At 43.5% G+C, this 16941-nt stretch overlaps 1 protein-coding gene across 1 annotated transcript in view; it reads left to right on the top strand.

Moving 5' to 3' along the window:
* The window catches only part of LOC123772347 (histone-lysine N-methyltransferase EHMT1), a 111571-nt gene that overhangs the window by 84036 nt on the left and 10594 nt on the right, over positions 1-16941 (top strand). The window contains exon 6 of the mRNA XM_069311337.1: positions 10081-10173. Within this exon, the coding sequence (XP_069167438.1) occupies positions 10081-10173 (93 nt within the window). The remainder of the gene's footprint in view (positions 1-10080; positions 10174-16941) is intronic.

Here is a 16941-nt window from a genome sequence, read left to right as displayed (position 1 = left end):
TGATAGTGAGTGTTCGTGACAATAGTGCTGATGATTGTGAATGTTCGTGACAATAGTGCTGATGATAGTGAGTGTTCGTGACAATAGTGCTGATGATAGTGAGTGTTCGTGACAATAGTGCTGATGATAGTGAGTGTTCGTGACAATAGTGCTGATGATAGTGAGTGTTCGTGACAATAGTGCTGATGATAGTGAGTGTTCGTGACAATAGTGCTGATGATAGTGAGTGTTCGTGACAATAGTGCTGATGTTTTTTGTTTGCAGGGATATTCCTGTGCGGGCCCTAAGCCTCTGGCTGGTCCACTGCGCGGGCCCTAAGCCTCTGGCTGGTCCACTGCGCGGGCCCTAAGCCTCTGGCTGGTCCACTGTGCGGGCCCTAAGCCTCTGGCTGGTCCACTGTGCGGGCCCTAAGCCTCTGGCTGGTCCACTGCGCGGGCCCTAAGCCTCTGGCTGGTCCACTGCGCGGGCCCTAAGCCTCTGGCTGGCCCACTAAGTGTTGCTTGTTTCTGTTTTACTTGGGCGGAGTATGAGTATTTATGACTCGTATGGTCGCTTCAGTAAGATTATTCCCCATGTGTTTAACAACTTCTGCTCTGTTGTATCTAAGATGAAATCTTAATGGGTTTGTAATAGTGCAAATGGGGCTGTCGATGGTGAGTGCTCTTGACAAAGGTGCTGATGATAGTGAGTTTTCTTGACTATGGTGCGGATTTTAGTGCTGATAATGGAGAGAAATTCATGTTTAAATTCTTCCTTCGCGGTCTGACACTGTCATATATATATATAAATATGACAGTGTCAGTGTCATATATATAAATATATATATATATATATATATATATATATATATATATATATATATATATATATATATATATATATATATATATGCGGAAAATCCACAGAGAAATATGAAATGAGGTGAACGTTTCGGCTTGTTAAAGCCTTTGTCAACACCAGACTGACTAAGGAGAAGGGAGAAGGGGGAGGATATATAGGCCGACACCTGACCAACCCATCCCTAGGGTTGGTCAGGTGTAAATAACCAAAAACAGGTATAACTTAGCTTAGAATGGTCAAAGAGGATTAAGCGGTCAGAGAATAAGGATGAAAGATTAAAGAAAAGCCTCATGAACATACAATATATGAATATACAATTATAATGAGACATTGTAAGCCTCTCTATCAGAGTTGTTTCTTAAACTGTTGTGCAATATTATAACTTAAAAATGGATCAAGTTTGTACATTCCAGTAAACTATAATATTGCACAACAGTTTATAATAATAACACAACAGTTATGGGGTGGGGTGAGGTGGGTGAGGATCATACTCTCTGACCAAACTAAGTTCCAAAGGGTAACGAAGGACACTACAGCCGAATTAAAATCAAAGGTCAACAAACTGATCGAAACTGTGAACGCCAAGAAATCCGGACTCCACCTGCCAAAGATCATTGGGGAATATAAACCTGGATATGCGTATGGAAATGTCAAGACACACAAGCCTGGAAACCCACTTCGGCCAATCATTAGCCAGATACCCACACCCACGTACAGACTGGCGAAGCGACTCAACGGCCTGCTGACTCCTTATGTTTCTTGCGCCTTCAGCCTGAAGTCTCCAAAGGAATTTGTTGACTTACTGCGGGGCACACGGGCCACAGGGATAAGAGCCTCGTTGGACGTAGAATCGCTGTTTACCAGCGTACCTGTGGACGAGACAATCGGGATGATAGCCGACAGAGTGTATCGTGATCCAGCCTGTACTCCTCTTGACATACCAGAAAATATTCTGAGGAAACTACTCCAAGCTTGTACTAAAGAGGCACCCTTCTTGAGCCCGGATGGGCACATGTATAAGCAAGTAGATGGGGTCGCCATGGGTTCTCCCCTAGGTGTCCTGTTTGCAAACTTCTACATGGGTACCATCGAGCAAAAAGTCTTAGTCGACATGAACTTGAAACCGGCCATATACTGCAGGTATGTTGACGACATTTTTACACAGGTACCTGATGTCAGACATCTGCAGGAGCTGAAGGAGGCATTTGAGCAGAGTTCCGTGCTGCGTTTCACTTACGAGATGGAAAAGGATGTGAAGCTGCCCTTTCTAGATGTAACAGTCATGGAAAAGAGCGCAGGTTTCCACACTGCAGTCTACACTAAGGAAACGAACATAGGAATGTGCCTAAATGCCAACAGCGACTGCCCAGACAGGTACAAGAGGAGTGTTGTTAACGCATATGTCGACCGTGCTCTCAGCCACAGCTCAGAATGGAAGCAAGTCGACGAAGAACTCTGTAGGGTAAGGCAGGTCCTAGTCAACAACGGCTTCTCCAATGGTTTCGTCGAAGACATCATAAGAAGGAAAGTGAAACGCCATGCAACCTCTGAAGAGACAACTAACACAACACCTATACCCCCTATTAGACTATTTTACAGGAACTTCTTTTCCACAGCTCATAAAACGGAGGAAAGGGTCCTGAAAGATATTGTTAATAGAAACGTTATCCCTACAGACAAAAATCAGAGGATACAACTGACGATTTACTATAAAACCAGAAAAACGGCCAGCCTACTCATGAGAAACTCTCCAGACACAAAACAGAACGCTTTAAAAGAGACCAACGTCGTCTATGCCTTCAAATGCCCTCTTGGGGACTGTAAGCTCCAAAAAACCCAGTATATAGGCAAGACAACAACATCTCTTTCTAGGCGTTTAACGATGCATAAGCAACAGGGCTCCATTAAGGAACATATAATCTCTTCCCACAACCAAACCATTGCCAGAGAAATCCTAGTAAACAACACAGAAATCATCGATAGATACAGCGATAGCAGGCGGCTTGACGTTTGCGAGGCACTACACATCAAGAAGTCAACACCAGCAATCAACAGCCAATTAATGCACAACTATATTCTACCCACCTCAAGACTCCGCTCCAATATAGAAGCATCAAGAAATATGGACCAATAGGCTTTCTACAATCACTTCTATTCAATACCCATTGTTTTGTGTTCTGCCTTATGTTGATGAAATTAATACCCTATTAATGCCACCTCTTGTTCTGTCTTGTGTTGATGAAATTAATACCCTATTAATGCCACCTCACCCCATCCACCTCTCTCAAATGTAGATATAAACAAAATCGGAGATGCGTAAGTTCTATTCAGTTGTGTATTTGTAAACTAAAGTCTTTGAAAATGTAATAAGTTTTACGAAACGCGCTCGTGTCGCGTCAGACTAGAAATAAAAATGAATTTTGGAGAATTGATTTTTGATTTACCTCCAACAGTGAAAAGAAATGTACGAAAGATTGAGAAAATTCGTGTTAGAATTATTAATCTTACTTTTTCGGTCATATTTAATAATATATGTCTACAGGAAAGACTGCTACCAAAATATACTAATATATATATATATATATATATATATATATATATATATATATATATATATATATATATATATATATATATATATATATATATATATATATGTCGTACCTAGTAGCCAGAACGCACTTCTCAGCCTACAATGCAAGGCCCGATTTGCCTAATAAGCCAAGTTTTCATGCATTAATTGTTTTTCGACTACCTAACCTACCTAACCTAACCTAACCTAACTTTTTTGGCTACCTAACCAAACCTCACCTATAAAGATATGTTAGGTTAGGTTAGGTAGGGTTGGTTAGGTTCGGTCATATATCTACGTTAATTTTAACTCACATAAAAAAAATTGACCTCATACATAATGAAATGGGTAGCTTTATCATTTCATAAGAAAAAAATTAGAAAAAATATATTAATTCAGGAAAACTTGGCTTATTAGGCAAATCGGGCCTTGCATAGTAGGACAAAAAGTGAGTTCTGGCTACTAGGTACGACATATATATATATATATATATATATATATATATATATATATATATATATATATATATATATATATATATATATATATATATATATATATATATATTTGTTGTACCTAGTAGCAAGAAAGCAGTACTCGGCCAATTATGCAAGGCCCGATTGGCCTAATAAGCCAAGTTTTCCTGAATTTATATATTTTCAATTTTTTTTCTTATGAAATGATAAAACTATCCATTTCATTATGTATGAGTTAATTTGTTTTTATTTGAGTTAAAAGTAACGTAGACATATGACCGAACCTAACCAACCCTACCTAACCTAACCTAACCTATCTTAACCTAACCTAAACTAACACAACTAAGTCAATAAATTATGGTCATCATATAAAATAATAATAATAATTCAAATAAACTATTTGGAAAAAAATATTGAAAATAAAGAAAATCACTCGGCCTACTAGGCAAATCGGGCCTTACTTAGTAGGCCGAGAAGTGCGTTCTGGCTAATAGGTACGACACACACATACACACACACACACACACACACACACACACACACACACACACACACACACACACACACACACACACACATACACACACACACATACCGAAAGGGGAATTATGAACAGATGAGAAGTTTCCTAAGTGAAATACCTTGGGACACAGACCTCAGAGACAAGTCTGTACAGGATATGATGGACTATGTTACCCAAAAGTGTCAGGAGGCAGTAAACAGGTTCATCCCGGCCCAAAGGGAAAAATCCGAGAAGCAACAGAAGAATCCATGGTATAATAGAGCATGTATGGAAGCGAAGAAACTGAACAAAAAGGCGTGGAGGAACTTCCGGAATAACAGAACACCAGAAAGCAGAGAGAGATACCAGACAACCAGGAATGAGTACGTAAGGGTGAGAAGAGAAGCAGAGAAAAATTTTGAAAATGATATAGCAAACAAAGCCAAGACCGAACCAAAGCTACTCCACAGTCACATCAGAAGGAAAACAACAGTGAAAGAACAGGTATTGAAACTTCGAACAGGCGAGGAGAGGTATACAGAGAATGACAGAGAGGTGTGTGAGGAACTCAACAAGAGGTTCCAGGAGGTCTTCACAATAGAACAAGGTGAGGTCACTGTGCTAGGAGAAAGGGAGGTAAACCAGGCGGCCTTGGAAGAGTTCGAAATTACGAGAGAGGAGGTCAAGAGACACCTGCTGGATCTGGATGTTAGAAAGGCTGTTGGTCCAGATGGGATCTCACCATGGGTACTGAAAGAGTGTGCAGAGGCACTTTGCTTGCCACTCTCCATAGTGTATAGTAAGTCACTGGAGACAGGAGACCTACCAGAAATATGGAAGATGGCGAATGTGGTCCCAATATACAAAAAGGGCGATAGACAAGAGGCACTGAACTACAGGCCAGTGTCCTTGACTTGTATACCATGCAAGGTGATGGAGAAGATCGTGAGAAAAAACCTGGTAACACATCTGGAGAGAAGGGACTTCGTGACAAATCGCCAACATGGGTTCAGGGAGGGTAAATCTTGCCTTACAGGCTTGATAGAATTCTACGATCAGGTGACAAAGATTAAGCAAGAAAGAGAGGGCTGGGCGGACTGCATTTTCTTGGATTGTCGGAAAGCCTTTGACAGGGTATCGCATAAGAGGCTGGTACATAAGCTGGAGAGACAGGCAGGTGTAGCTGGTAAGGAGCTCCAGTGGATAAGGGAGTATCTAAGCAATAGGAAGCAGAGAGTTACGTTGAGGGGTGAGACCTCCGATTGGCGTGAAGTCACCAGTGGAGTCCCATAGGGCTCTGTACTCGGTCCTATCTTGTTTCTGTTATATGTAAATGATCTCCCGGAGGGTATCGATTCATTTCTCTCAATGTTTGCGGACGATGCTAAAATTATGAGAAGGATTAAAACAGAAGAGGACTGTTTGAGGCTTCAAGAAGACCTAGACAAGCTGAAGGAATGGTCGAACAAATGGTTGTTAGAGTTTAACCAAACCAAATGTAATGTAATGAAGATAGGTGTAGGGAGCAGAAGGCCAGATACAAGATATCATCTGGGAGAGGAAATTCTTCAGGAGTCAGAGAAGGAAAAAGACTTGGGGGTTGATATCACGCCAGACCTGTCTCCTGCAGCACATATCAAGCGGATAACATCAGCGGCATATGCCAGGCTGGCCAACATACGAACGGCATTTAGAAACTTGTGTAAAGAATCATTCAGAACTTTGTATACCACATATGTCAGGCCAATCCTGGAGTTTGCAGCCCCAGCATGGAGTCCATATCTAGTCAAGGATAAGACTAAACTGGAAAAGGTTCAAAGGTTTGCCACCAGACTAGTACCCGAGCTGAGAGGTATGAGCTACGAGGAGAGACTACGGGAATTAAACCTCACTTCGCTGGAAGACAGAAGAGTTAGGGGGGACATGATCACCACATTCAAGATTCTGAAGGGAATTGATAGGGTAGATAAAGACAGTCTATTTAACACAAGGGGAACACGCACAAGGGGACACAGGTGGAAACTGAGTGCCCAAATGAGCCACAGAGATATTAGAAAGAACTTTTTTAGTGTCAGAGTGGTTGACAAATGGAATGCATTAGGAAGTGATGTGGTGGAGGCTGACTCCATACACAGTTTCAAATGTAGATATGACAGAGCCCGATAGGCTCAGGAATCTGTACACCTGTTGATTGACGGTTGAGAGGCGGGACCAAAGAGCCAGAGCTCAACCCCCGCAAACACAACTAGGTGAGTACAACTAGGTGAGTACACACACACACACACACACACACACACACACACACACACACACACACACACACACACACACACACACACACACACACACATATATATATATATGCAAACAAGCCTGAATGGTCCCCAGGACTATATACAACTGAAAACTCACACCCCAGAAGTGACTCGAACCCATACTCCCACAACTGGTATGTACAGGGACGCCTTAATCCGCTTGACCATCACGACCGGACATAAGGAAGTGATAGCCGAGGCTATATGAACCACTTCCCCGCCGGCACTCGGATGGTAATCTTGGGCATAGCATTTTATCAAATCACCTCATTCTTTGGGGCACACGTGAGGAACACAAATGCAAACAAGCCTGAATGGTCCCCAGGACTATATACAACTGAAAACTCACACCCCAGAAGTGACTCGAACCCATACTCCCACAACTGGTATGTACAGGGACGCCTTAATCCGCTTGACCATCACGACCGGACATAAGGAAGTGATAGCCGAGGCTATATGAACCACTTCCCCGCCGGCACTCGGATGGTAATCTTGGGCATAGCATTTTATCAAATCACCTCATTCTTTGGGGCACACGTGAGGAACACAAATGCAAACAAGCCTGAATGGTCCCCAGGACTATATACAACTGAAAACTCACACCCCAGAAGTGACTCGAACCCATACTCCCACAACTGGTATGTACAGGGACGCCTTAATCCGCTTGACCATCACGACCGGACATAAGGAAGTGATAGCCGAGGCTATATGAACCACTTCCCCGCCGGCACTCGGATGGTAATCTTGGGCATAGCATTTTATCAAATCACCTCATTCTTTGGGGCACACGTGAGGAACACAAATGCAAACAAGCCTGAATGGTCCCCAGGACTATATACAACTGAAAACTCACACCCCAGAAGTGACTCGAACCCATACTCCCACAACTGGTATGTACAGGGACGCCTTAATCCGCTTGACCATCACGACCGGACATAAGGAAGTGATAGCCGAGGCTATATGAACCACTTCCCCGCCGGCACTCGGATGGTAATCTTGGGCATAGCATTTTATCAAATCACCTCATTCTTTGGGGCACACGTGAGGAACACAAATGCAAACAAGCCTGAATGGTCCCCAGGACTATATACAACTGAAAACTCACACCCCAGAAGTGACTCGAACCCATACTCCCACAACTGGTATGTACAGGGACGCCTTAATCCGCTTGACCATCACGACCGGACATAAGGAAGTGATAGCCGAGGCTATATGAACCACTTCCCCACTTCTGTTCTGAGAATCTCAGAACCACTTCTGAGAATGAGGTGATTTGATAAAATGCTATGCCCAAGATTACCATCCGAGTGCCGGCGGGGAAGTGGTTCATATAGCCTCGGCTATCACTTCCTTATGTCCGGTCGTGATGGTCAAGCGGATTAAGGCGTCCCTGTACATACCAGTTGTGGGAGTATGGGTTCGAGTCACTTCTGGGGTGTGAGTTTTCAGTTGTATATAGTCCTGGGGACCATTCAGGCTTGTTTGCATTTGTGTTCCTCACGTGTGCCCCAAAGAATGAGGTGATTTGATAAAATGCTATGCCCAAGATTACCATCCGAGTGCCGGCGGGGAAGTGGTTCATATAGCCTCGGCTATCACTTCCTTATGTCCGGTCGTGATGGTCAAGCGGATTAAGGCGTCCCTGTACATACCAGTTGTGGGAGTATGGGTTCGAGTCACTTCTGGGGTGTGAGTTTTCAGTTGTATATAGTCCTGGGGACCATTCAGGCTTGTTTGCATTTGTGTTCCTCACGTGTGCCCCAAAGAATGAGGTGATTTGATAAAATGCTATGCCCAAGATTACCATCCGAGTGCCGGCGGGGAAGTGGTTCATATAGCCTCGGCTATCACTTCCTTATGTCCGGTCGTGATGGTCAAGCGGATTAAGGCGTCCCTGTACATACCAGTTGTGGGAGTATGGGTTCGAGTCACTTCTGGGGTGTGAGTTTTCAGTTATATATATATATATATATATATATATATATATATATATATATATATATATATATCTTCCCGTAAGACTTGGGGGCCTCGGAGTTCGAACAGCAACGCAAATCGCTGTTCCAGCCTTCCTGTCCTCCTTATCAGCATCCGACGACCTTGTGAAGGAAATTCTACCCGCCCACTTACATCAGCTGGCAGGTGTACATGATCCCAATTTTACACGCTGTGCCACAGAGTGGGCCTCTCGTGCAGGCCAATCACCTCAACCACCATCCCCAAAAGTCCACAAGCAATCCAGCTGGGATGGCCCCATTGTAGACCAAGTTGCTGCAGAGTGCCTGGGTGCTGCAACAACACAACACGACATTGCTCGCCTCACACCAGTAGCAGCACCACATGCAGGGGATTTCTTGTTAGCAACCCCAATGTCGGCAACTGGCACGCGTCTCACACCACACGCCCTCCAAATTGCTGTGGCCCTTCGCCTTGCTGCCCCAATCCACACCAGATATAGGTGTATTTGCGGCGAGGTGGTGGCTGACAGGTACGGCCACCATGGCCTACTCTGCCAAAGCACAGGGGGATGACACTCGAGGCACAATGAAGTTAACGACATCATCAAGAGGAGCCTCACCACAGCTGGATGCCCAGCTGAAAGAGAGCCCCGTTACCTAACGCCCCGTAACTCTGATGCTCTTATTGGTCGCCCGGATGGTATCACAGTGAACCCCTGGAAGAATGGCAAGCAGTTGGTATGGGACTACACGTGCGTATCAACCCTGGCTAACACCTACATTAACCTCAGTGTTGCACAACCAGGTGGCGCTGCCACCCACAGGGAAGCAGCCAAATCCCGTAAGTATAGTGAACTGGATCACCACTACAATTTTGTCCCCATTGCTTCTGAGACACTCGGCGCCTGGGGTAAAAGTGCTACCAGTTTTTTGAAGGAACTGGGTTCTAGGCTCATTGAAACAACAAGGGACCCAAGAGCTGCAAGCTTTCTTTTCCAGCGCCTCAGTGTGGCGATACAGAGGGGAAATGCGCACTGCATCCAGGGTTCCTGCCCGCCATCTGAGGAGCTGGAGGAACTCGACAGCCTATGATAACCATCTTTGTAACCCATATGTAACTCCTTTTTTGTAACAAAGTTCAAATAAAGTAAATATATATGTGTACATACAAAAGAATGGGGGTGGTAGGAGAAGATAATATTAGTGTTCAGTGAGAAACCACAAGGTCTCCTCTGAATACTTTTTATTTTCTTCTCCGAAGCTATGGGTCCCCACATTGGCACCAGAGGTGGTACCCTCACAAACTTTAAAAAAAAAAATATATATATATATATTATATATAATAATAATAATAATAAATGTATAATTGCTATAAATTAAAATGACAATAACAGCATTTTTATTTTTCCATTATCAGACTTGGCACTAACAATAGCGGCAGACCGTGGACATCTAGACATCGTGAAACTCCTCATTGAGAATGGTGCTGATGTTAATGCTGGTGGAGGCGGTGAGTGTTCTCAAAGTGTGATGCTGAAGGCAAAGTTGATGTTGGTGGTGAGTGTTATTAAATTGTATTATAGACGATGGTGATGATTATAGATTCCGGGCAGATGGGACTCGTTAGCCTGAAAAGGTAGTTCATTTAGGGAAAGGAAAACCCCGAATTCAAACCTCTGCTGTCTTGCGGCTAAACCCACACCTGGGAAAGACTTCGGAAATCAACCCTGAGGAAAAATCCGGAGTCGGAGTCCCTAAGGCAATTTGCAGCTGTTTACAGCTACATTCTGGGAACTCCTGCGACGACACTGGTGCCAAGCGTATCGGCGCCTGCCCTTCCCTTGGATCACATCGGTGGCGTGTAGAAGGTTGTCTCTGCTGCATGGGCAACAGCTGGTCCTCCATAATTACTGCCCAGGCCTGTGCCCTGGAGAGGACACTCCAGCAGGCTCACCACGGGAAGCGACAGTTACCTGTGATAAGCCTACCACTCAATTGGCGTAGAGCGAGGCGCCAGGGGTTGCTTCCGTCGGTGCCCGCCTCAAGCTGGGCAGCCCCCAGCCAATAAGGTGTTGTCCCGTCACGGTCTGCATGCTCCACTGGATTTGTGGGGTTTAGGCCACAATCCAATAAGCAGATCATCAACCAAGCACCAGGCAAAAGAAAACCAACAGAGACCCAGCTCTCAAACTGGGCACATGGAATGTAAGGACCATGACAGTGGGTCTCTCAGAAGATCTACTGGAAGTGAACGACGCCCGCAAGACAGCTGTGATCAACAATGAACTACGCAGGCTCAAGATGGACATAGTCGCCCTGCAGGAGACACGTCTGCCCGCGACCGGCAGCATACAGGAGAATAACTTTACCTTCTTCTGGCAGGACAAACCACCAGAAGAGGTGAGGGAGCATGGCGTTGGCTTTGCGATCAGGAACAGGTTATTAGGGTCCATAGTACCGCCCACGGAGGGGTCGGCAAGGATCATCAAACTTCAGCTACATACAGCAGCAGGATTGGTCAGCCTCATCAATGCCTATGCACCAATACTAACCTCCTCTACCGAAGCGAAGGACAAGTTCTATGATGACCTCGGCCTAGCTCTCAGAGACATACCTCAACAAGAGCCAGTCTTACTCCTGGGAGATTTTAATGCAAGAGCTGGTTCTGATCACAGCTCTTGGTCTTCCTGCCTGGGCCAGTTTGGATTTGGGAAAATGAATGAGAGTGGACAGCACTTCCTGGAGTTCTGCTATCGTCATGATCTCTGCATCACCAATTCCTTCTTCGACACCAAGCCCCTGTATAAGGTTTCCTGGAGACACCCCAGGTCTAAGCATTGGCACCAACTCGACCTGGTGCTTAAAATGCGTAGCAATCTGAGAAACGTCAAATTGACCCGCAGCTTCCAGAGCGCAGATTATGACACCGATCACTCTCTCGTCGTTTGCAGAGTAAAGTTCCAGCCCCAGAAAATCCACAGAGCAAAGAAGGAGGGAAGACCACGCATTAACGTAAACAAGATTCGTGACCTTCACAAGTTGTAGGAATTCACTGCGGTGCTGGTAAATGCCCTTCGTGTACCACCCTGCGATAGTGCAAGTGAGAGGTGGTCACATCTCAGGGGCACTATTTTCAACACTGCCATGTCCACCTTCGGTAAGAGGCAGAACAAGTCAGCAGATTGGTTCGAGGCCAGTGCAGAGAAACTGTTATCCCTCGTAGAGGAAAAGAGACGAGCTCTCTCATCCTACAAGAACCTACCTTCAGAAAGGATCCTACAGGCCCTCCGTATTGTCCGCAATAAAGTTCAACAAACTGCGTGGTGCTGTGCTAACGATTACTGGCTTCGACTGTATTCCAGCATCCAGACTGCGGCCACTGTCGGCAACATAAAACGCATGTACGAAGGGAACAAACAGGCAACAAGCCCTACACAAAACAGGACGGCTCCTCTGAAGTCAGCCACTGGAAAGATCATTAAAGACCGTGATCAACAGATGAATCGCTGGGTGGAACATTACTCAAAACTCTACTCCAGAGAGAATTTGGTCAGCGTAGAGGATTTGGATGCAATCGAGTGCCTGCCCATCATGGAAGAACTTGATCTTGAACCAACTATGGAAGAAGTTGAGAAAGCAGTGGATTCACTTTCATCAGGCAAGGCCCCAGGAGACAACGGGATTCCGCCTGAAGTTCTCAAGTGGGCTCGTGGAACACTTAAAACTGAGCTTCATGAACTTCTGTGCCAGTGCTGGAGGGAGGGCTCGGTGCCACAAGACATGAGAGATGCAAACATCATCACTTTCTGCAAAAATAAAGGTGACAGAAGCGATGTCAACAACTATCGCGGCATATCCCTCCTCAGCGTCGTCGGCAAACTCTTCGCCAGGGTCGTCTTGGTCAGGCTTCAGATTCTTACCGAAAGAGTGTACCCTGAGTCACAGTGTGGTTTCCGAGCAGAGAGGTTGACCTCTGACATGGTGTTCTCCCTGAGACAGCTTCAAGAAAAGTGCAGGGAGCAGAGAAAAGCCTTGTACGTCGCCTTCATTGACCTTAGAAAGGCCTTCGACCTCATGAGCAGGGACGGACTCTTCACGATCTTGGCCAAAATTGGCTGCCCACCCACCCTACTCAGCATGATACAATCGTTCCACAAGGACATGAAGGGGACAGTCGTCCCCTTCATGTCCTTGAAGGACATGACAATGTCCTATGTGACATTGTCATGTCCTGACAATGAAAACTTCTGAACCATTCTACATCAACAGTGGTGTTAAACAGGGGTGGTGTTCTTGCTCTAACCCTGTTCGGCATCTTCTTCGCGATCCTCGTCAAGCATGCCTTTGGAACAACTACAGAAGGCATCTATCTCCGTACAAGATCTGATGGAAAGCTCTATAATCTATCTAGATTCCAAGCAAAGACAAAAGTACAGATGCGAATCCTCAGAGAGTTCCTATTCGCCGACGACGCAGCGATCACCACACACAGAGCAGAAGGGCTGCAGCAGCTACTCAACCGCTTTACCGCAGCCTGTTCCGCATTCGGCCTGACAATCAGCCTGAAGAAGACACAGGTGATGGGACAAGATGTCAATGAGCTACCCTGTATAAACATAGCGGACTAAGTGCTGGAGACAGTTCACGAGTTTGTGTACCTAGGCTTCACAATCTCAGACACCCTTTCCCTGGACACTGAGCTCAACAGACGTATCGGGAAGGCCGCAACAACACTGGTCAGGCTCACAGAGCGCATTTGGGAAAATGCCAAACTGACAGTGCACACCAAGGCACAAGTCTACATGGCATGTGTGGTGAGTACACTTCTCTACGGCGCGGAATCCTGGACCCTGCACTCTCGCCAGGAGAGACGGCTCAATACCTTTCACATGCGGAACCTGAGACACATCCTTGATATCACGTGGAAAGGCCACGTCACCAACAACACAGTACTCGAGAGAACAGAGTCCCTTCAATGTTCACTCTCCTGAAGCAGAGACACATGCGATGGCTGGGACATATAACACGCATGGGCGATGGCCGCATACCGAAGGACCTCTTGTATGGAGAACTGGCATCAGGAAGGAGACCCACCGGAAGACCTCAGCTGCGTTTCAGAGATGCCTGCAAACGCGACTTTAAGCAGATGAACATCGCCATCAACACTTGGGAGGCAGCAGCTGCGGACAGATCTGCCTGGAGATGCAAAGTGCAGAAGGGACTCCAGCAATTCGAGGATGAACTGAAGAGGCAGGCGGAGGATAATAGACTTCAGAGGAGACCACTGTCAGACGCACCTGCTTCGGCGTTTATCTGCGCTCGCTGCAGTCGGGACTGTCATTCTCGGGTTGGGCTTCACAGCGACAGCAGGCGCTGCATCCAACTACACTACAACAACTAGACACCCAGGGCACAACTCCATAACCCCACGGGATTGACGGATGCCTACTACTACTAGACGATAACGTAGCGATGTTCTTAACATGTATTATAAACACTGATTTTGCCATCACCGCTGGTGGTGGTGGTGGTGGTAAGGGTCGCAGCATGTATTATAGATGATGACTTCAACACTGGTAGATAGTTTCTCAACGTGTGTTATATGCATTAACTTCAGTGGTAGTGGTTGTGTTGATGGTTTTCAACTTACCCCATAAATGTCAATCTATTAGTTACTATTTTCAAACATTACTGATTATTGACCAACTTGTATAACTGCTGATTTCTGCCATGTATAAACTTAAAGAGGATTTTAGTCTTCTGTTCATTTAATTAAAATTACTTATGGTGTTCTGTTTCAATTTCTGATGTTTCATCCATCATGTAATTATTATCATTCTCTTTTTATTTTTTCCCTTTTTCAATTAAATTTATGATTTGATCTCAACTAGTTTTAAGTTTTAATCTTAAGTGTTTTTCCCACATCTTACTGCTGCACGCCACAGGCAGTGGAAAGACACAATTAACACAAAGTTTCTCTGGTGCATTATGTTTAGCACTACAAACTCACCGTACATCTTAAAACACACACACATTCACCTCCAAGCGTGCTGTAATACAAGCAGATTTGTGAGCCTCTCTTTCACTCCCTCACCCCCCATCCACTTGAGACCTCCTCCCCACCTGGAGGCCGTTGTTTATGGTGGCACTGGGATAATCCTCACCCTGACCTGTTTTTCCCCCTCCCTCACACACCTCCCGCCAAAACAAAACACCTTTTTCAATTGATTCTATTGCACTGCTGGAAAGGTAGGCCAAGTTCACCTCCTAGCGCTTTTGGATCTTGGATAAAATAGTCTCACGACTACCAAGATTTTTGTACAGTCAGTGTAGTCAAGTGGTTAAGGTACCAGGTATGCCAAGGTGCATAGTGCTCCTGGCTGTCTGAGGTCCAATCCTTCTGGGGTGTGGCATTTTCAGTTGCATATTGGCTTGGGACCCAATAAGCTTGTTCTCATATATATATATATATATATATATATATATATATATATATATATATATATATATATATATATATATATATATATATATATATATATATATATATATATATATATATATATATATATATATATATATATATATGTCGTACCTAGTAGCCAGAACGCACTTCTCAGCCTACTATGCAAGGCCCGATTTGCCTAATAAGCCAAGTTTTCATGAATTAATTGTTTTTCGACTACCTAACCTAACCTAACTTTTTCGGCTACCTAACCTAACCTAACCTATAAAGATAGGTTAGGTTAGGTTAGGTAGGGTTGGTTAGGTTCGGTCATATATCTACGTCAATTTTAACTCCAATAAAGAAAAATTGACCTCATACATAATGAAAAGGGTACATTTATCATTTCATAAGAAAAAAATTAGAGAAAATATATTAATTCAGGAAAACTTGGCTTATTAGGCAAATCGGGCCATGAATAGTAGGCCAAAAAGTGCGTTCTGGCTACTAGGTACGACATATATATATATATATATATATATATATATATATATATATATATATATATATATATATATATATATATATATATATATATATATATATATATATATTATATATATATATATATATATATATATATATTATATATATATATATATATATATATATATATATATATATATATATATATATATATATATATATATATATATATATATATATATAAATATGACAATGTCAGACCACGGAGGAAAAATGAAACAGGACAGGACCTTCTGAAGATGTATTTAATATACGAAAGTGCTTAAGGAAATTCCTGTTTCATTTTTCCTCCGTGGTCTGACATTGTCACATTCTTAATCACGTGTTTATTTTCGTGATATACACACATATATAAATATATATGTGCGAACAAGCCTGAATGGTCCCCAGGCATATATGTAACTGAAAACTCCTCAGAAGTGACTCTAACCCATACTGCCAGGAGCACTATGCATCTGATGTACAGGACACCTTAAACACTCGACCATCACGACCGGACAAAAGATGATGGTAGCCGAGGCTATTTCCCCATCATACTGCCGGCACTCAGATGGTAATCTTAGGCATAGTATTTTATCAAATCACCTCATTCTTTGGGGCACACGTGAGGAACATAAATGTGAACAAGCCTGAACGGTCTCCACGCATATATGCAACTGAAAACTCACACCCCAGAAGTGACTCGAGCCCATACTGCCAGGAGCACTGTGCATCTGGTGTACAGGAGACCTTAACCACTCGAACATCATGACCGGACAAAGGTGTCCTGTACACCACATGCATAGTGCTCCTGGTACTATATATATATATATATATATATATATATATATATATATATATATATATATATATATATATATTATATATATATATATATATATATATATATATATATATATATATATATATATATATATATATATATATATATATATATATATATATATATATATATATGTCGTACCTAGTAGCCAGAACGCACTTCTCAGCCTACTATGCAAGGCCCTATTTGCCTAATAAGCCAAGTTTTCATGAATTAATTGTTTTTCGACTACCTAACCTACCTAACCTAACCTAACCTAACTTTTTCGGGTACCTAACCTAACCTAACCTATAGAGATAGGTTAGGTTAGGTTAGGTAGGGTTGGTTAGGTTCGGTCATATATCTACGTTAATTTTAACTCCAATAAAAAAAACTGACCTCTAACATAATGAAATGGGTAGCTTTATCATTTCATAAGAAAAAAATTAAAGAAAATATATTAATTCAGATAAAACTTAGCTTAT

Source organism: Procambarus clarkii, chromosome 69 (genome assembly GCF_040958095.1).
Source record: "Procambarus clarkii isolate CNS0578487 chromosome 69, FALCON_Pclarkii_2.0, whole genome shotgun sequence".
Lineage (NCBI taxonomy): Eukaryota > Metazoa > Arthropoda > Malacostraca > Decapoda > Cambaridae > Procambarus > Procambarus clarkii.
This window is presented reverse-complemented; position numbering and strand designations above follow the sequence as displayed.